This window comes from Temnothorax longispinosus, unplaced genomic scaffold (assembly GCF_030848805.1).
Source record: "Temnothorax longispinosus isolate EJ_2023e unplaced genomic scaffold, Tlon_JGU_v1 HiC_scaffold_28, whole genome shotgun sequence".
Classification (NCBI taxonomy): Eukaryota; Metazoa; Arthropoda; class Insecta; order Hymenoptera; family Formicidae; genus Temnothorax; species Temnothorax longispinosus.
In genome coordinates this window covers 296,497-318,823 of record NW_027270100.1, presented here as the reverse complement: position 1 = coordinate 318,823, position 22,327 = coordinate 296,497, and the positions used below count along the sequence as shown (strand labels likewise).

At 40.4% G+C, this 22,327-nt stretch overlaps 1 protein-coding gene and 1 long non-coding RNA gene across 2 annotated transcripts in view; both read left to right on the top strand.

Moving 5' to 3' along the window:
* LOC139824168 (uncharacterized) overlaps positions 1 to 22,327 on the top strand; it is a 76,532-nt gene that overhangs the window by 16,457 nt on the left and 37,748 nt on the right. The window lies entirely within an intron of this gene.
* On the top strand, positions 18,432 to 20,035 carry LOC139824166 (uncharacterized). The gene is made up of 4 exons (XM_071796657.1): positions 18,432 to 18,729; positions 19,087 to 19,339; positions 19,450 to 19,517; positions 19,589 to 20,035. The coding sequence occupies exons 1-4, from the start codon at positions 18,432 to 18,434 to the stop codon at positions 19,948 to 19,950; spliced, it is 981 nt and encodes a 326-aa protein (XP_071652758.1). The 3' UTR covers positions 19,951 to 20,035.

Here is a 22,327-nt window from a genome sequence, read left to right as displayed (position 1 = left end):
GTTCTACAAATTCAACGAATTTAAGAGGACCGTCTCGTCGGCCGGTAAATTTGATCTGCGGATACTGAATATCGTCTGCCCTAAGGCCGAACTGCTGCAGCAGTTGCGCGATCTCCTCGATTGAATCGTACGCCTCAACGATAACTCGCTAACGTCGGCGAGCGATTATTGGAACGATGACGACACCGGGGTTCGGCTCTCCGATTTCCGCATCCGCCGAAGGAAGTAGAGGACCGCGCAAATTTCCCACACCGCGCCACGCGCGACATAAGTCAGATCTTTCCTACTTATACCGACGTGTCCCTTCCAAGGCATCAGTGTCGCGTCGTCGGCCGAATACGACGCGTCGGAAAAAAAATCAGAAAGGAACGGTTACCGCGGCGCGAAATGTTCTCGACATTGGCCGATCGACCCGCGCCGAGGAGTATTTCTCCTACGGAGACGGCGGATTCGGAGGCGAACGACAACGGCAATAAAAGGCGGAGGATCAGTTCGATGGACGATCGCCATTATCTTCCTCGTCGCCAGGAATCGCGTCGCAGCTCTCATCCTCCAACCGACGCGCCCGTCGAGGACGATCGTCGTCGCCATCATCAGGAGTTTCGTTCCAACTTTTCCGTCGAATTGCCCCCTGTGCGCATCCTGACGACGCGTTATTTGCTGACGTCGACTGGCTACAAGTACATAGCCATAGGTATCACGATCAAGTCACCGTGGTACAATATTCATACCACGCCTTCGTACGTGGATATCGCCCTGGGAGACAAACAAGGAAGGGAAATTTCCCTGACGCTCGACATGTGAAAAGGACTAATCGAGCGCAAACGCGACGTATTGTCGTGCATGGAACGCTCTCTCTCCGACGTAACTCACCCCCCCTCGCCGATGTCGATCGGAGGGATGACAATGCGATTCGGAGTGATCAACAACGGGCCGATCGTACGTATGGAGCTACCCAACCTGGCTCGCGTGGTGATGGTGCGCAAAACCCTGCTCAAGCTGTACGATCTCCAATTTTGCGTGGATCGCGTCATCCGTGCGCTGAGCGCGGCGACCGAGGAGATCGACGCTAAGTTTTCGCGCTATCGGGAGATAGCCGCCGCCGCGATGAAAATGGAAACTTCGGTTCAGACTGCGATACTGAAGAGCGATTTCTTCGATCCTGACAACATCGTCGACTGCGAGATAGCCGCGCTCTGTTTCGAATTCTTATAACGATGTCGCGTCTACGAAATGCATATATTCGCGCGAGCGAAACAATGTAAACGCGCTTGTATTATTTTTTGAATAAAAAAACTATATGCGTATCTCATATGTGCGCTCTCTCTTTCTGTTTGCCCTTTTTTTCCCAAATGCGTATACCCATCTCCGCGGTCGCGGCGATCGCGACGCCGAGTTCGAACGCGCGTTACATAAATTATCGCGAATCATGAATTACAGGTCGAACGCGCGTCGAATAAAAATTATCGCGAACGAAGAGACGAGTCATCTCACTCGATCTCGATACGTCGCGTCGGGATGGGCGGGAAAACCGCAAAACAAAAAGAGGAAAACCGCGAAACAAAACCAAATTAGGAAACGACGAGAGCGACCGCGAACAAGTTCGAACGCGCGTTAAAAAAAATTATCACGCATCGATCGAACGACGAGACGATGAGTCATCTTCATCGATCCCGATGAGTCGGGATGGGCGGGAAAACCACATCCTGCCCGTCGCGACGCGGATCAAAACGACCTTCGGACCGAGAGGTACAAAAAAAACGACGACGACGACGAAGACGGGTGCGCGAGACCCCCCGCGAAAAGAACCATCTAGAACGCGTCGTTCTCCCCCCACCCCCGAAACGTCCAGACGAGCGACCTCGAACGAGTTCGAACGAGTTCGGACGCGCCCGAACGCGCGCGCGACCGACGATGATGAAAAAAAACAAACGAAAAATATTGACCCGCAATTCTCCAAAACGGTCGGTAACGGCGCGAGTGTAGGAATTCAGTACCACAGGAGGTCGATTATGCCTCCGAGTGTCGGCCTACTACCGACGTCTTGACGAGAGGTATCGAGGAATAATTACGCACTCGATTACTGCTGATAAAATAATACTTTATTGCAGACCACGCAACAGCCACGAGAGTCAGTATAATTCTAACGGTAGTCGTAACTCAGTTCTGCCAACCTCGTAACTCTCAACCTCTCTTGCTAGCGCAGGAGAGGGGGCTGACCAATCAGAAGGGAGACAGATATGCTGCTCCCTACACACTCCCCCCCGAGTGTTAACGAAATAAATAATAAGTAATATTGCACTAAGCGAATGAGCTTAAGTGTTTGGCCAGGTGCTATTGTACGAGGTTAACAATACCTTAACAAAAAATATATTATACGCTTAAACGTAATTTGAGCCGACTTATATCTAATAACATTATATAGAATTCTGGCTTACAATTAAATCACTTTGGTTTAGTGGACGGCGCAAATGTAACAGTCTTACGAGAGTAGGTTTTAAGCGCTGGGTTCGGATTTACATTCCGGTTGAGTATGTTCTCGGAGGTTGATGGGGGGTCGGCGGGGTCATCAGGGACAAAATATGCCGGCTTTAATAAATCGACGGACACGCTTTTTGTGTTTCCGTTGATATCAATATTGAATACGCGCTCCGAGATGCGTTGCACTACCTTGTGCGGACCGGTGTACGGACGCTCTAATGCCCTTTTAGCCATATTGCGTAAAAACACATGAGTACAATTATATAAATCTTTAAAATAAAAGGCGCGTTTTTTATGTTTGTGCGCGACGGGAACCGGCCGGACTTGGCGCATATATTCGCGAAACTCTTCAAGGAAATAATTAGGGTTAGGTGTAAAATCATCGGGAAGAAAGAATTCCCCGGAAAGTCGCAAAGTCGTCCCGAACATAAATTCGGCGGGAGACGCATTTGTGTGTGCACGGACGTGCGACCGAAGTCCTAATAGAACGGTAGATAAGGTACGCGTCCAGCACGCATCGGCATGGCACATGATTGCGGCTTTAAGCACCCGATGCCAACGTTCAATCATGCCGTTCGACTCCGGGTGGTAGGCGGTTGTACGAATTCGTTCGCAACCGATTAATGAAAGTAACGCCTCGAATAGGCGGGATTCGAATTGGGCTCCCTGATCCGTAGTTAGTAATCGAGGGGTTCCGTAACGGGAAATCCACGTGTCGTAAAATGCTCTAGCAACGGTTTGTGCAGAGATATCTTTAAGAGGAATTGCCTCGGCCCAACGCGAAAATCTGTCGATCATAGTGAGACAATAAGAGTAACCCTCAGAAGGAGGTAATGGGCCGATAATGTCAATATGCACTTGATCAAATCGCCCGTCGGGAGCAACAAAGTGCTCAGGAGTTAGTTTTACATGACGAGAGATTTTCGCTTGCTGACATTCGATACAATTTTTACACCATTTAGCGATATCGCGGTGCATGTCAGGCCAGACATAACGCTGTCGGATACTGCGATCGGTAATTTTGCCACTCGGATGGGCTGGGTTATGGAACATTTGAAATACTTTAACGCGGAGACTATCGGGGACATATGGCCGAATAGCTTCGCCCGAGATTTCGCAATATACAGTTGTGTGATCTGGGCCCCACTGAATTTTCTTCAACTTTAAAGGATGATCGGGGGCGTTAGCAATCAACTTGAGTTGCTCGTCGTTCTTTTGTAGCTCGGCGAGCTCATTAAGATTAAATTCAACCGGCAAACGCAGGGAATCGATCCGCGAAAGCGAATCCGCAACAACATTTTGTGAACCAGCGACATGTTCAATATGCGTTGTGAACTGCGCGATATATGACAATTGGCGTAGTTGTCGCGGGGACGCCTTGTCAGACCGTTGCATAAACGCGTACATGAGCGGTTTATGGTCGGTCAAAATTTTAAATTCACGTCCTTTTACAAAATGACGAAAATAATTAACGGCTTCAAAAATTGCCGTGAGTTCTCGGTCGTAAGCGCTATACCGAGTTGGCGCGGGGGAGAATTTATGCGAAAAAAATGCTAGGGGCTCCCAAGTATCCCGTTTTTTCTGTTCAAGAACTGCCCCCATGGCGAAATCGGAGGCATCCGCGACTATACGAAGTTCCGCGCCAATATGGGGATGCACCAGCATTGCAGCGTTAGCAAGGCCGTTTTTGGTCTTTTCAAACGCTTCGATTAATTCGTCAGACCATACGATTACACGCTTATCGTTTTTACGCGAGTCGACTAGTAATGCATTTAGTGGTGCTTGAGCTTCTGCCGCGCGAGGGATGTTGCGACGGTAAAAATTTATCATGCCGAGGAAACGGCGTAGGTCGGCGATAGTTTTGGGTCTAGGAAATTTGGTAATCGCCTCAACTTTCTCTGGGATGGGACTGATTCCTTTACCATTAATTATATACCCGAGAAACTTTAGTTCATGTGCGCCGAATACGCATTTTTCAACATTAAGGCGGAGGTGAAACTCTTTAAGCCTTTGGAATACAATGCGTAAATGTTTAGCATGCTCCTCTGGAGAAGAGGAAGCAATTAGGATATCATCCATATAAATAAAAACAAAATCTAGATCGCCTAAGGCGCGATTTATATATCGTTGAAAAGATTGACCGGCGTTACGAAGGCCAAAGGTCATAAATAAGTATTCGAATAACCCAAAAGGGGTTATGATAGCTGTTTTCTCAATGTCCTCAGGGGCCATTGGAATCTGATTATAGGCTTTATATAAGTCGAGGGATGAAAAAATTGTTTTCCCGTGTAAATTAACGGAGCAGTCATGCAGGTGGGGGGTGGGGTATCTATCAGGTCGCGTGATTGCATTAACACCGCGGTAATCACCGCACACCCGCCAGGTGCCGTCTTTTTTACGGACTAGATGAATGGGACTGGCCCAAGGACTGCTAGAGGGGCGGCAAATGCCTGCTTCGACTAAAGCTCTGATCTCGGCCTTTGCGGCCTTAAGTTTATCAAGAGGAAGGCGCCTAGCGCGCGCAGCGACTGGAGGGCCGGTGGTGATAATATGATGAAACACGTCACAATTGGACGGCGGAGCGAGGGGAAGGGCTCCTGTTATTTGCGGAAATTCCTTGAGTATTTGAGAAAACTCAGAGAAAGGTTTAATCGTATTAATCGAATGTATCGGGGCCGGTTTTTTAGTCGCGAGGGTATATAATTTAGTAGTGGAATCTATAAGACGTCGTCGTTTTAAATCTATTATTAACCCGTAGTGCGATAGTAAGTCAGCGCCAATGATGGGGTACGGAACTGCGGCAATGCAAAAATTCCATCGAATTGGCCGTCTTAAACCGAGGTCAAGCTCACGAAGAGATTCCCCGAACGTGTCGATACGTGTATCATTTGCTGCGAAGAGCTTTAATTCGGAGGGCCTTCCCTTGATCCTATCGATAGCGGGTACAAGAGAGATATCCGCGCCTGTATCGACAAGGAACATTTGGCCACTGGTACGATCACGGACGTGGAGACGGTTAGAAATTTGAAGGACCTTGCCGAGCGGGAGTTGGATCGCGAATGCGAATTTAATCTTTTCCAGCTTCTCCATTCTTTCGATGAGTTGTTGAATCTCAGTCTTTGCGGGAGGGGGTGAATTTTCCTTGATTACGGCGGACGCGTAAGACTCGCCTCCGATATTGCTCTCAGCCATTCGGTCGGCGGTCTCGGCTAGACGGTTGAGGTCGGTAACGTCGACTAAAGCTACAAGGATCGCGCGGTGTTTGGGTGGTAGATGGTCCAAAAAATTGATTTTATTACATTATCATCTAAATTCCCGTCATTAAGACTGCGCAATCGACTAAGGATTAACGAAGGTTTTCCGTCGGTCCCGACATGTCCCGTTAAAAGTTTTCGCAATTTTGTTTCGACTGAAGGTGCATATGCCGCGATAATTCGAGCTTTAATCTGCTCATAAATATCCGTTGGGGAAGGGTTTAAAGTAATTATGTCCTTTACGTATCCCAATACCTCGACATCGAGTGCAGCGAGTACGGTTTCGGCTTTAGTGGACTCTGTAGTGATCCTAGAATTTCTCATGAGAATCTCAGCCTGCATGAACCACAATTTTGGGTCAACTTGTGAAAACGGAGGAAGCTTGGGAACCCATAGGTTATCTATACACGGAATTAAAATATTATTATCAATCGCGTCCGAGGTGACTATATCGGGGCCCTGAGCGTTTAGCTGGGCTTCCGCTGCCTCTGCGCGGGTTTGAGGAGCCGCGTCCGACATTGTTTTAAATTTATAGTAAGCTACTAGCAAAACGAAAGCGATAAACAGCATAAACAACATGAGCGTTAAATAATATAAGCGACATGGGCGTTAAACGATATAAACGATATAAACGACACGAGTGTTAAGAAATGACGGCGCGGGGCGGATTACTATCCTTTGTTTAATTACTGTAGTCTGGGTGGAATCCAAAGCCCCGGTGACGATGGGACCCAAGGCGCCGGAGACGTTGGCTTCACGCAATCAAATCGATGAGGCGACAGCGACGTTGTCAATCCGTGGCATCGGCGAAGAAAAGCCGGTCGCACACCATCAGGAGAAAGCGGTAACGGCGGCGGCGGAGAAGGGCCAGACGCACACCAGGGGATGGTCGTGGTAACAAGACGGCAGAACCGCTGAGGCCACCCGGGCGCCGGTGGGGTCTCACGTGCACGCCTCGTGCCTCGTGCAAAAAGCGCGGCAAGAAAAATGGCCGCCCGAAAAATATTTCGGCGCGGCAAGGCAGGCTGGCCGCAGCGTGGGCAACTAACAGCCAGGGACGCGGGCATAGGAATGTACATTGCGTTTGCGGTTAATTCGATCCGCTACTTCTGCGTCCGTTCCTCGGGGAAGATTGGTCCACACGAGGATTTATCTCTGACTCGGGCTTCCGGTAGCGATTTGTGCAAGAACCGTTGCATGTTTTTCAGTCGGGGTCACCAATGTAGGAATTCAGTACCACAGGAGGTCGATTATGCCTCCGAGTGTCGGCCTACTACCGACGTCTTGACGAGAGGTATCGAGGAATAATTACGCACTCGATTACTGCTGATAAAATAATACTTTATTGCAGACCACGCAACAGCCACGAGAGTCAGTATAATTCTAACGGTCGTCGTAACTCAGTTCTGCCAACCTCGTAACTCTCAACCTCTCTTGCTAGCGCAGGAGAGGAGGCTGACCAATCAGAAGGGAGACAGATATGCTGCTCCCTACACGAGCGCCGCTCCGAGCGCCCTCTCGGAAAATGCCCAAATCCCCGCAACGAGCTTCCGTTGGCGGCCCTGCCCCGCGCCGAACCCCCGTTGGCGGCCCTGCCACACCCAACCTTACGTCAAATGTTCCCCTCGCGTCGCGCTCTCTCTCTCGCCCAGTTTTCTCTTCCCCCCGCATAGCCCCCCCCCCACCGGTGACCCTTTACACCGTCCCTCGACCTCCTCGCCCACCGCTTACGGCGCTCCCCCCGCGGCAGCGAAGCCCCCCCCGACCACGATAACCGCAAGAAAGATCCCTGGGCCAGAAGTACCTATTACCTCCCTACTCGCTCTCAATACAAATCGCTGTTAGACTAGAGAATAAAAAAAGAGAATTCAGACGAGTCACCTGTATGACTCATTCGAGTGAATCTAGTCCTCGCATAGACCATATATGGACATGTCGAAGCAGAGCGCAACGCATGACCATATAAGGTAATGAATTTCAAGATACCACTCTATGACTCATTGCTGGCAAGCGAGCCACACCACTAGAAGTAGACTCACATCCGCTAGACAACGCCTTATGACTCATTGTAACGAGGTGCGGTCACCTCCCACTACCGTTTCCAAAATTGTATAAAAGCAGAATCTTTCACCCTCTCGACGGAGAGTGTGGAACGAGCCAGGAAAGGTCACATATTCTATACTTGTTCCATCCTCCCATATAAGCCACTTGTATCGTAAAAGTTCTACAATAAATACCATACTCTTTTATATCAAAAAAAAGATAAAGATTATTGAATACCTACCTTCAACGGATCCAAGGAGCCATAATCCACATCGCCGACCAACAGTTAATTATCCTGGGGTTTTACCTCCTTAACTGCAAGAAAAAGAACCCATTAACGGAGACGTTCTGCCGGATCGGGCCACCTTGCATCACCCAGGACGTCACAACGGTGCTTCGACTCTCGCCGATTCGTCATCCGTATCGGACGAAAACTTAGGCATGGGCTCGCGACAGCGCGGTTCGTCGTCCGATTTCTCAGACGACGGATAACGGCGATCGTTCATTTGCGAGTACGTATCGCTAATGCTACATTTGCACCACTAACGTCCATATCAAAATAAAAATCTCCATCTTCAGTCCGCCACATTAATGTTTCAGCGTAATCATAAGTATCTAGAAACCTATTTTACACTCTCTTCCACACTGTAAACAGAGCTCGTTTCCAATAGGCCAACGTGGCACGAGCGATCTCCAGATAATCCCGTGTGTCGATCTTTCATCATAAACATTACGGACGCTGCCGCGAACCCTACACCAACATATTTTAACGTATGAGTCCAAAGCCTCCCAATTATGTTTAGTTCTAGTGATATGCAATCTAGAATGCTTGGGACCCAACTTCTCTGTCGCGAAGCAAACGCACCATCGACGAGCAATAGCGTCTGTCCGTTCCCATACCGTATTTTTTACAAATATATTAACTCTCAACTACGCGAGTGATTCTCGACCGCGCTCTAGAATTCTCGCAGAAAAAAAACCGTTTGCCGCGTCGTTCGCACGCCCGTTTAATTTATACCCCCGTTCGTTATGTACCCCCTGCCGGACGCGCTCTTTCCCGGAATGACGACAACCGCTCGCCGCATTCTCCGAAAAAAAAGCAAAAGGAGGAAACGACGAGAGCAACCTCGAACGATTTCGAACGCGCGTTAAAAGATTATCGCGAATCGTACGAATCGAACGAACGAAGAGACGAGTCGTCTTCCTCGATCTCGATACGCCGGGATGGGCCGGAAAACCACATCCGGTCCGTCGCGACGCGGATCGAAACGACCTTTGGACCGAGAGTAAAAAAAAACGACGATGACGAAGATCGAGACCCCCCCGCGAAACGAACAACCTCGAACGCATTTCCCCCCCCCCCGGAACGTCAAGAAAAACTTTTTGTTTTTAATTATAATTTACAAATTTTAATATTATTAATCATAATATAAATATGTGCAAATACTACATCATTTGAATTATTTTCTTATCACAGTTAAAAAATATTTTTCAAGTTTTGAAAATGTAATAAACATAATTTTTTAAAGCGACCATGGATTCACAAATTAAGTTTGCTAGTGTGCGTTATTTCGACGATGAAAGCAAGAAAATCCATATTGTCCCTATTGAAAGAATAAAGAATTTCGTGGTTCTGAATAAGTATGAGGACCCATATTTTGTAAAAAGGCTGAACACTGTAACCATGAAAGAAAGTTTGATCGCAGCTCAAATTATGGAAGTAGGAAGTATGTACAAAATTCATTGTCATAGTCAATTTTAATTTTAAGTAAATTATAAAGTTCACACTTTTCTTTTTTCTATAAAATTTTTTGAGGTTTTCTTTTTTCTACCTTTTTTTAACCGATTGTTTTTTTTTTGTTTATTTTGTTTATTGTACTTTATTTTAGTTTTTAGCATGCTATTATCTATTTGTAGTGTTAAGAAGATTTTATCATTGGCCTAGTCAAAATAATGTCAAAACTGTTGTTTATTACTTTCTCTGTTCTACCTGGGTATTGTATATGTAATATATTTTGTCTTTATTTTGCTCTTATTCAATATAATTTAATTTTAAATCACCATCATGGTATGGGATGTTATGCAGTCATATTGCTATCATTTTGATCACTTATTTTAACATCATACTCCTCATCAATTTGATGTCACTTTGACATCATTTTGACTAAATTGTTTTTACTGACAATGTGTTATTTTATTATCCATTCTAATCTTTTACTAAATATACCTAGTAAGTGTTTCATGCTTTCGGTAAATGACGTAATTTTATTAGGTTTTTACTAGTATTTTATTCTTTACAGTTAATGAAGAAGACTTGAAGCATAACAACCGACGCTATGTCTTTAAAAAACTGGGTTACAGTGATGCCGTACAAATAATATTAGATATAAAAAAATCCAGAGCCTAATAAAACTCAAAAAGAAACGGTAATATTTCAATCATGTTATTGTAATAATGTTTTACAAATATTTAATTGCTGATTTTAATTATAACTATTATAATTTATACTTTCATTTTTTATTTTATTTATATAACACTTACACAATTGATAATATCCAAATGGTTAATTTTAATAGTAAATAAATAAATTCAAAAATAATCTTTCACCAGTGATAAAATAATATAAAACTTTGGTAATTATTCAGTTTACACCCCTCACCTCCGATTTTGATGAACTTAGGCTTAATCGACGCGTTTTTGCACGAAACGAAAGAATCTGGCAGAAAAAAGTGTCGCTCTGCCCCGCGACGCGAGATATTAATCGTTAAAGTTGACAGGAATCAGGTTATGATTCCTGTCATACCGACGACATGTAATGTGACGTCCTGGGTGATGCGAGGTGGCCCGATCCGGCAGAACGTCTCCGTTGATGGGTTCTTTTTCTTGCAGTTAAGGACGTAAAACCCCAGGATAATTAACTGTTATTCGGCGATGCAGATTATGGCTCCTTGGATCCGTCGAAGGTAGGTATTCAATAATCTTTATCTTTCTTTTGATATAAAACAGTATGGTATTTATTGTAGAACTTTTACGATACAAGTGGCTTATATGGGAGGATGGAACAAGTATAAGATATGTGACCTTTCCTGGCTCGTTCCACACTCTCCGTCGAGAGGGTAAAAGATTCTGCTTTTATACAATTTTGGAAACGGTAGTGGGAGGTGACCGCACCTCGTTACAATGAGTCATAAGGCGTTGTCTAGCGGATGTGAGTCTACTTCTAGTGGTGTGGCTCGTTTGCCAGCAATGAGTCATAGGGTGGTATCTTGAAATTCATTACCTTATATGGTCATGCGTTGCGCTCTGCTTCGACATGTCCATATATGGTCTACGCGAAGACTAGATTCACTCGAATGAGTCATACAGGTGACTCGTCTGAATTCTATTTTTATTCTCTAGTCTAACAGCGATTTGTATTGAGAGCGATTTCAATATGACTTTTATCATAAAGGAAAATAAGAAATCTTTAATATTTTAATTTTAAAATGTGCAAATACATGTTGAATATTATTTAAGTTTCTTCAGACATACTTTACATAGGGTAGAATATTTCAATAATACAATTAAAGTTATTATTAGTATGTCGAAAGTATAAAAGATATTGCTCTCTTCGTCTAACAGTTACTATAGTATATCTGACTCTCTCTTTCTCTTTTTCAGATCGTACAATACTCGCATCTCGCTCGGATTCGCGTTCCTTATGCTACGCATATACAATTTTATCTTTCTCAGGTTCGTGAGTGGCGCTTCAGCGTTTGACGCTCGAGGTTTATATTAACTTTAGTAAGTATATATATATATTGTATTTTGTTAATAATAATAATATTGATAAAAGTGATTTTAGCAGTGGTATCTTGCACATGTTTCTAATATCTTGTTAATAATGTGTCATGCAGGTAGAAATGGTTAGCATTTTCATTAGTACAGCAAATCAATGAAATTAAATTGTTTATGTATAAGAAGATTTTTATTATTTTTGTATCTCACGAACGGTTGGCAATTTGGTAGGAGTGTATAGGAAACATATTGTAGGACTTTCACTAAAGTATAATATAGCATTGGAAAATTTTATTGTTAATATATGTGTTTGTTAATAACAAATTATTGATTAAATAAATTGGTATTTTTTAATTCGCGTATTGATATTGTTATGTTCTTTTTATTTAAGAGGTTTCGAATTTCTAATATCATCTTATTTATGAGCATTCTTTATTTTATTGTTTTAAATATTTCGTAAATAAACAATTGCAGAAATAAAAGTTATTATCATTTTTCGTAGGAGTACTGATGCAGAGTTTATTTGTGCGGTTGAAATTTATATGTATCAAAACGAGCTTTTGTTACTATATATTTCAGAGTGTTGTTGCACAAACAGAGGTATGTATTTTTACGATTAATTAGGTATAGGAGTTTAGTGAAAATTATGCTTTATATATTATTTTTAGGGGAAAAAGTTCAAGTTGTCAGGGTATATAAAAGGGGATTTGTAATCATTGTCGTTTACTGCATATTATAATCTGAATTCCGATGTCCTTTAAATTAACCAAATACGAATATGCAATACTGTGTTATTGGTAACTTTTGGGGACATATATTTTATACCGGGTGGTTTTTCCTTTTGTCACGTCTGACGGTATAATCACCGCTATATTTCAGCCGCATAAATTTTTTGATTTCCATCCATATTGCACAGCACCTGAAAACAATATAAGAATAAATAATCACACCTTAACTTAACTGTCATAACAATCACTCAGCTGATGCGAGCAAGCGTTCTTAAGGGGTAACACCACTCTAGAAGCAGAAAAAAAAGGCCTAACTTTGACAATTTATTTTAGGAGTATGAAAAAAGGGATATGATTTCTTTTCAGAGGGTTTATTTAACACATATTGAAGTACGAAAAAAAATTTTTTATTTTTATTTTCATATAAAATATCGGCGACAGAGCCCATCTTCAAAATCGTCTAACGCCTAAACGGGCGGACAGATTTCTCGAAAACTATAAGACCTGGAACAAAAAACGAAAAAAATTTATAATCTATATACTATTGGCTTTGGAACCACGTAGGGGTTTTTTTTAAATCAAATTTTGTAGAAATGGCACACTTTTGAAGAAAAAAAACGATTTTAGAATCGATTTTTTTCTTCAAAAGTGTGCCATTTCTACAAAATTTGATTTAAAAAAAACCCCTACGTGGTTCCAAAGCCAATAGTATATAGATTATAAATTTTTTTCGTTTTTTGTTCCAGGTCTTATAGTTTTCGAGAAATCTGTCCGCCCGTTTAGGCGTTAGACGATTTTGAAGATGGGCTCTGTCGCCGATATTTTGTATGAAAAAGAAAATAAAAAATTTTTTTTTGTACTTCAATATGTGTTAAATAAACCTTCTGAAAAGAAATCATATCCCTTTTTTCATACTCCTAAAATAAATTGTCAAAGTTAGGCCTTTTTTTTCTGCTTCTAGAGTGGTGTTACCCCTTAAAGTAAGTGGCCCAAGCCTAGAGAACATGGCTGCCTAAAGGCACCCTTTCAAGCTTAAGCCCCATTTTCATGAATCACACTATAAACTTTTGGACAATTGCTTGTAAAAATTCCCCAGAATCACTAAAATTGATCGTAAATGAATATTACAAGCTTTATGATATCCTTTATGCAATATAAATTCAGTTTGATACACGGATCTAACAAAAATAAATGCATGTTCCATAAGAATAAAATAAGGAAATTAAAATAAAATATAAATAAATAAATTAAAAACAGATTATTCATAAGAACATAACCTTTTGTGCCTAAAGAATATTATTACGCTAAAATAATAATTATCTTACTAGCATTTCTCAAACATGATTGTTATAAACAATTAAATTATATTATTAACAGACCTAGTTAGTGTGACTACTGGAACTATCATAAAAAGTCAAACAACTTTTGATTATAAATCATTGTTGGATCTTTCAAAATAAATTAATTAACAATAAAATTTATCATAAAAACATTATTAAAATTAATGAATAAAATCACTGCAGACACTCAGCAGAGCATGTCAAGTAACCTCACAAAAACCCCCACATCATATCTCTTCTTAATTCCGAGATATAATTAAAAATTACGGAAATCCATAAAACACAGAAATTTTAAACAACCTAAAATAATGCCCTTAATTGTCCAAACACAATGAAAGAAACCCCATCTTTTTATCTCTTACCGTTTTCGAGTTATAAATTATTAAAGTTTCACGTCCGCCATTTTGAATTTCCTACACTTTAGACTTACAAAGACCAAATCACTTTTACATTAATATTTTAGTTTTTTATACATTTTAAGACAAGAAAATTTCATTTCTGAACGAAAATTTTGACACTTTATTATGATAAAAATGGAATCTCTCATACTCCTAAACACCAGTAACGTTAACGCCGATTTTCTATTTAAATTAATTAAACTAATAAACGAGATTAAAAATTGAATATTTGCCCCATGAAAGACGAGAATAGTTTAATACCAGTTCACAGAGAGTAAGACAAGGATAGCCCTATAGACTTTTAATAAATTAAAATAAAAATGAAAACAAATAGACGGAGATAAAACAATTATAGAAATACATTCTCTTGTATTTATGGAAAAACACCACATTGAAATAACTACTATCTTATTAATATTTTTCAAAAACAATTGTTATAAACAATTAAAATTATATCAATACCATTTTACTAACTACGTCATCAAAATCATCTCGAAAAACCGATCGACTTAATGAAAAAATACTTACTACAAGATTGTTCGATTTTGCAACTTATTTTTCTAAACAATTATAAATAAATAATTAACCACACTAATAATAGCCGTTAACATGTGCCCCAGGTTATGCACAACAACTTTTGTATAAGTCAAAACCTCGTCACTCGTTGAGGCTACAAAAAATTCCAAAGGGAAAGACACCCGGTATAACGGTTTAGCATGGGAGTTGTGCCATATAATTGATATTATACGCCCTAAATATCGAAAATTCGACTGGATCGAACTTCGATCCTTAATATCTCTTAAACTACGCCTGCTAAAAATACCCCGTTTGCATGTAAATTAAGTTTGAACCTTCCTCTTCAAGCCCGTATAAAAAACATAATTTTTAACAACTCGCTACACCTAATTAATTAACAAAATACATACCTCCGTCTGCATTCGTCCATATAATTGACAATTATGTGGATGAAACAATTATGTGGATAAAAACTCGTCCGGGTAAACACGAATTCTGACCGCGCACGTAAACTCTGCATCAATACACCTACGAAAAATGATAATAACTTTTATTTCTGCAATTGTTTATTTACAAAATATTTATAACAATAAAATAAAGAATGCTCATAAATAAGATGATATTAGAAATTCGAAATTTCTTAAATAAAAAGAACATAACAATATCAATACGCGAATTAAAAAATACCAATTTATTTAATTAATAATTTGTTATTAACAAATACATATATTAACAATAAAATTTTTCAATGCTATATTATGCTTTAGTGAAAGTCCTACAATATGTTTCCTATACACTCCTACCAAATTTTCAACCGTTCGTGAGATACAAAAATAATAAAAATTTTATTATACATAAACAATTTAGTTTTATTGATTTGCTGTACTAATGAGAATGCTGACCATTTCTACCTGCACGGTATATTATTAACATGATATTAGAATCATTATTACCGCCGCTAACATTACTTTTATCAATATTATTATTAGCAAAATATATATATATTTACTAAAATTAATATAAATCTCGAGCATCCAACACTGAAGCGCCACTCACGAACCAGAGAAAGATAAAATTGTATATGCGTAGCATAAGGAACGCGAATCTGAGCGAGATGCGAGTATTGTACGATCTGAAAGAGAGAAAGAGAGAGAGTCAGATATACTATAGTAACTGTTAGACAAAGAGAGCAATATCTTTTATACTTTAGACATGCTAATAATGACTTTAATTGTACTATTGAATTATTCTATTGAATGTAAAGTATGTCTGAAGAAACTTAAATAATATTTAACATATATTTGCACATTTTAAAATTCAAATATTAAAGATTTCTTTAAAAATCATATTGAGATTTTTATAATGAAAGAAGGTATCGCTCTTATTACAATTGTTGTCAGAATAGAGAAAAGAAATAGAATTCAGATAAGTCGCCTGTATGACTCATTCGAGTGAATCTAATCTTCGCATAGACCATATATGGACATGTCGAAGCAGAGCGCAACGCATGACCATATAAGGTAACGAATTTCAAGACACCACCCCATGACTCATTGCTGGCAAGCGAGCCACACCACTAGAAGTAGACTCACATCCGCTAGACAACGCCTTATGACTCATTGTAACGAGGTGCGGTCACCTCCCACTACCATTTCCAAAATTGTATAAAAGCGGAATCTTTCACCCTCTCGACGGAGAGTGTGGAACGAGCCAGGAAAGGTCACATATCTTATACTTGTTCCATCCTCCCACATAAACCACTTGTATCGCAAAAGTTCTACAATAAATACCATAAGGTAAACGCACCTATTTGCGTCCGTGCACCTATTTGCGTCCGAATCTGATTAAAAAATAATAAAATCAATTAATATCCACACTTATTGATTCATGAAGAATATTTATTCCATTCTATAGACAATATTCTATAATTGTGTCTATTTTAAAATGTGTTTCATTGAAATTAAAAAATTATAACACGGTTTCAATTTTCATAGTGCGCGCCGTGAGTGACCATCTGTGTATAAGCGTGCGCTGAGGGCAAATTCTTACTAGATCGGACGGTGAAAGTGACTGTCATTTGTATTGTTGTTGCGGATCCTGAGAAATAATCACGAGGTAAGTCCAAGTGTTTTAAGCAATCCAGCTCCACAAGCTACTCAAAACGTGTGATTTCATCACACGAAAGGTCAGTAAATTATTAATTTCACACAATAATAGCAAAGCAACGCAACAACATCCTAATGTTCATGCGTGCGTCCGGTTGCTTCGAATATTCAAAGTAATTGAATCGTCAGTGTATTCATGCTAAAAATTGTCGTGAATGATGCGAAAAATATCACTTTTTCGATGTGCACTGTTTTTTTCTGCGGCACAACCTATAAAGTAATATACTTTTTATCAGAATAATTCAAGTCCACCATAACCTCTGAAGAGCACACGCAAATGGGGGCCCTACACATTCTGTTTCTATTTGCGACCGAACGATTCACTGTCAAATGTGAATTTTTTTTACTCATTAGTTTATCATTCAAGATACGTCAATGATGAACAAGAAATCAGGATAACATTAATTGACGTACGCATGTACATTAGGATGTTGTTGCCCTGCTTTGCTACTATTGTGTAAAATTAATAATTTACTGACCTTTCGTGTGATGAAATCATTTTGAATAGCTTGTTGAGCTGGATTGCTTAAAATAAAGAGAATAAAGAGAATTCTATAATATATATCGGAAAGTATATAATTGTCTGTTAGAATACGATTATATTTTTTGCAGTGCGACATTGTAAACAATCAAGAATGGGAAAAATTAGAAAAAATGGACGCAGGCTGAAGTAAATGATGCTCTCGGACTTATCAGATCCGGAAGATCGGTTTTTTCAGTTAGCAAAATCACCGGCATCCCAAAAACAACGCTTCTCGACAAATTGAAAGGGAGAAGACCTTTGGCAGCATCATCGGGACCTGCTACAGTTCTAACAACTAAAGAGGAAGAAGAGCTGGAAAATTGGATTTTATACCTTAGTAAGAGAGGTTTTCCAGTCACAAAAACGATTCTCGTGCACAGTGTGGCAGAATTAGTCAAAAAACTAAGACGAGAAACTCCCTTTACTGAAGGACGCCCAGGGCGTAGGTGGCTTGAAGGGTTTTTTCGTCGGCACCCGCAGATTTCACAACGTGTAGCTCAAAATTTGAGCAAAAGTCGAGCTTTGATTACGGAGTCAGCTTTAAGGGCGTGGTTCGATGAGGTAGAAAAGTATTGGAAGGAAAAAGATCTTATGAACATCGACGGATCTCGCATATTTAATTGCGATGAATCTGCCTTTTATCTTTGCCCCAAGGGAGAGCGAGTTCTAACTAAGAAAGGAGACAAGGCAGTCTATAATTATGTTCAAAATGATGAGAAAGAGTGCCTCACCGTTTTGTTTATGACAAATGCGAACGGTGATCTTGTTCCCCCTATGATTGTATTCGCCTACGAACGTTTGCCTTACAGCATTTCGCAAAGCATGCCATCGGATTGGGTCATTGGGAAAACGAGCAGCGGATGGATGACAGCGGAATCTTTTTATGAATATATTACTCACACGTTTGAACCCTGGTTGACTGCAAATAACATCCAAAGACCAGTGATACTTTACGTTGACGGTCATTCTTCACATGTGACGGTACCACTTGTTGAATTTTGTGTGAGTAAGGAAATAGAATTGGTTTCGTTTATTCCCAACGCGACCCATCTTATTCAGCCCCTCGACGTTGCTCTTTTCCATACCCTGAAATCTACCTGGCGGAATACTATCAACGATTGGCGTATAGAATCTGATAACTTTCAGAAAAAAATACGTAAAGAAGATTTCGGACAGCTTCTTAAAAAAGCTGTCGATAAAATCAATATGCCAGAGGTGATGAAGAATGGATTCAAAAAATGTGGTCTTTGTCCATTTTCACCAGACGCACTTGCACAAAATGAACTGTTGAAGAAGACCAAAGAAAATCTACAGACGCAGATGACACCGACGAATGCAAAAAACATCCAAATTGCCCATCAAAGTCATTTGAAATTCATCGAACAAAACATCGATAGCGAATTGCTGGAAGACTTTAAAGAAGCTGGTAAAACTGGCGTTTGGGAAGGCGCTGTCGACGATCGAAGTCTCTTTCTATTTTGGCAAAAAGTTGCTGGAATCACAAGTACGATACATTTTACATATTTTTAATTTTTTCACCAAATCTCAGGTTTTTTGTGTGCAGTATATCGCATAATTTCTTTCCAATTAATAATTTTACTGATTTTAATAATTATATTTATTTTTTGAATAGTGGCTTGTAGACTTTCAATTTATATAAAATTTAATTTTATTATATATTAATAAATTTAATAATCTCGACGATACCCGATTTCAATATTACAATCAAAATTGAGCTTCAAATTTTTAAACGAATTTTTTTACCATGTCTAATTGGCATAAAAAGTTTATCATTCGAAAAATTATTCCACATTATCTCTGGCAATCATTTTAATTCAGAATTGTTGTTTTCTGCACATAGGGAATCCATCAAGTTTTCCTGGTGAAGAAAAAAACGAAAAAATCGATTTGATTGTCATCGAAAATGATAACGATTGTAAGACTATCCCCAACGAAAACTCTGGCTTTTCTTTCGACATAACATTTCAAGAACTTTTTAATGAGTCGGCAGAGCAAGATGTAGAAGATCTTGTTATTGTTGTTGACGAGCAGAAAGATCCGCTGTTGTCTGAAATTCACGAGATTAACAACGATAACTGCGAGTCAATTTTAAAGTACATTTTATTTATGAATTACACTTTTTTGATACCCTCATACACCTATAATTTACACGCGCAATGCACATAACATTACTTTGTTGCATTATAGTTGTTTTTCGTTTTAGGCCAACAAATATTGACACTGAAGATGTAACCACTGCACCACATGTATCAAAAGAGAGTGACAATAAAGGTAAATTAGGATTTCTCACAGCAACACAATGAATCTTAAGATAATGAAAAAGTTGCGATTTTTTTTTACAGAGAATACGAACCACATTCCTCCAAACGTGTCGTCCCCTTTCAAACAATTCTTGTTTTGGCCTAAACCAAAAACTGGCCCAGAAAAGAAAAGGAAGGCGAGGATCAAAACACCGAGTGTTGCCACGTCAGCCGAATGGAAAGCTCATCATGATCATCTTGAAGAAGAAAAAAGGAAACATCGAGCAGAAGTGGAAAATAGAAAAAGAATGCGTCAAGAAGCAGCTGCGGAAAAGAAGAGGATAGCTGAAGAAACGAAGAAACGCAAAGAAATCGAAAGAGCTGAAAAGAAAGCCCAGAAAGAGCTTGAAAAAGCTGAAAAGAAAACATCTAAAACTAAAGATGTGAAAAAAAGGAAGCGTTAATGCAAGCAAATTGGTCGTAAATAATTATTTTTTCAATTTTCTATGATTGTTCTATTATGTTTTAAATATTATGTTTTTAATAATATAAGTATTACAAAATAATATTAACGACAATTTTCATAAATGATAAATGATTAATAATCGATCATAAATAGCAGCTGTTATTTGATGATTATTTTTTCAATAAACAATGTTAATTTGATCACTACTAATTAAGTAGCTCGAATAAATATTTTGAAACAAAAGTTACGTCTTATAATGTTTTTGATGTATTACCAGTCATATTTATATAATTTTCACAGTAAAATTACGAACCATCAAATTTGGAAATTGCCTTAACTAATATGGACTCATTTTTATAATAAATATAATTTTTATAAATTATTTTTATCAGGAGTGTAGATAGTAAAACATCCAATACATATTCATTTTATCCATGACGGACGCAAAATAGTGCAGTCAAATCGTGTACTAGTTTGCGTCCTGACGCAAACGGGGCAACGCAATGGACGCAAATAAGTTCGAAAACGAATCAGGCGGACGCAACGACATACAATGATACCTTCGCGTAATTTTATAATTTTCCGGTGCAATATGTAGCAATTTGTCAAAACAAAAGCTTTTTTCCATAAAGAAATATCTATTTTTCAATCAGTAATGATTTTTAATCAAACTGGAATAGATTATACTCATATATTGGTCTTCTATTCTGCTATAACCCTTACATGGACGCAAATAGGTGCATTTACCTTACTCTTTTATATCAAAAGAAAGATAAAGATTATTGAATACCTACCTTCAACGGATCCAAAGAGCCATAATCCACATCGCCGATCAACAGTTAATTATCCTGGGGTTTTACCTCCTTAACTGCAAGAAAAAGAACCTATCAACGGAGACGTTCTGCCGGATCGAGCCACCTCGCATCACCCAGGACGTCACACATCATTGAGAAAGCACGCCAGATCAAGGATAGAAAGATGCAAGAACAAAGACTCATCACCTATAGTGCAGTAGGATGGGGCATGAGTGTTCTCGGAATACTTGTGGTCATTATCTGGATGATAAGCAGGACTTCTTGGATCAGCAGTACTGCGAATTTATTTTATGCACGATGCTACCGTGACAAAGGAACCAAGGGACCTACCCCTTGCTCCTTAGTAGAGAATAAAAGCCGAGACACCGAGCCCGAATGCGAACAATTTGGCTTAAGAACGGGAACACTTCAGTGTAACCTACGAGAAGAAGTACATGTGTTACGTCCCGATAGATCGCGGCCGCAGGGGGCGGTACTTGGATCGCTTATACGGGACTAGTCGCTTTTCGGGTTATCGAGCCAAGGGGCTCTATCCGGGGATACCTGCGACCGAGGTAATTCGCTATCCAGACGCCCGTCACCAAATCGTTTGGCCGATCCGCACTCTCACTGGGAGATTTAGGTTCGGTAGGTCATCACCGTACCGTTGATTTAGAGGATTCGTCAGATATCGTTCAAACGGTTCTTCTACTCTAGTGCATGCGTAACATTCGAAAGCGGGCCGGCAGTCGGCTAGAACCTTACTGCACTCGCTACACGTGGGGAACTCTATCCGCGGACCGTATTGCACGAAGTGCCTGAGGACGCCTTCGAAATCTTGCCGGAAGGGCTGGTATTTGCCAAGCTGGCAATCCTCACAAATAATGACCCCCGTAGTTTTATTTTGGAAAAACAACGACCAGACACAGATTTCCGTCATTAGCCATGCTCTGATAGGGCTAGGGGGTAACACTACCTCCGGAGGTTGCCGATTTACCGGATGTCCGGGACACATGAACAATGGAGCGCTAAACTCTAGTTTGGGAGATGGCAATTATCGTAGATTCGCGTTCTAAATATTGGTCTCCTCCCTCGTGTTCCACCGAACGTTTTACGTCAGAGAATATTTCACAGCACGTGGTACACGCGGAGGGGCTCTGGATTTCTCCGATCACGCGTCGCACGAATCGCACTCTTCGACTTTGTATCGGTAACCGATATGCATATAATGGCGGACTAAGCAGTCGTACTGGCGGCGTTGCGGGCCCGTTAGGTCTCGGAAACACTCTTCACAGAGGTAGTGTTTGCTATTACGATTTTGATGGCAGATAGTAAAGACACATACGGCGCGCGATAACCAATTCCGCCGTGCAATTCTAGAGGCCAATGGGGTTAGTCGGCGCGCGGGGCGTCGCGTGCCCGCCTCGCTCATGCCGTTCGCTTAGCGCCTAGGGGCGTCGTCACTTACCTTTAATCAAGCTCCAATGGGTGATCCGCGGTACCCCAGTGTTCTGGTGGTGAGGCGTCGAACCACAGGTGTAGGATCTCGGCACGACGCTGGATCAGGCGGATCCGGCGGGG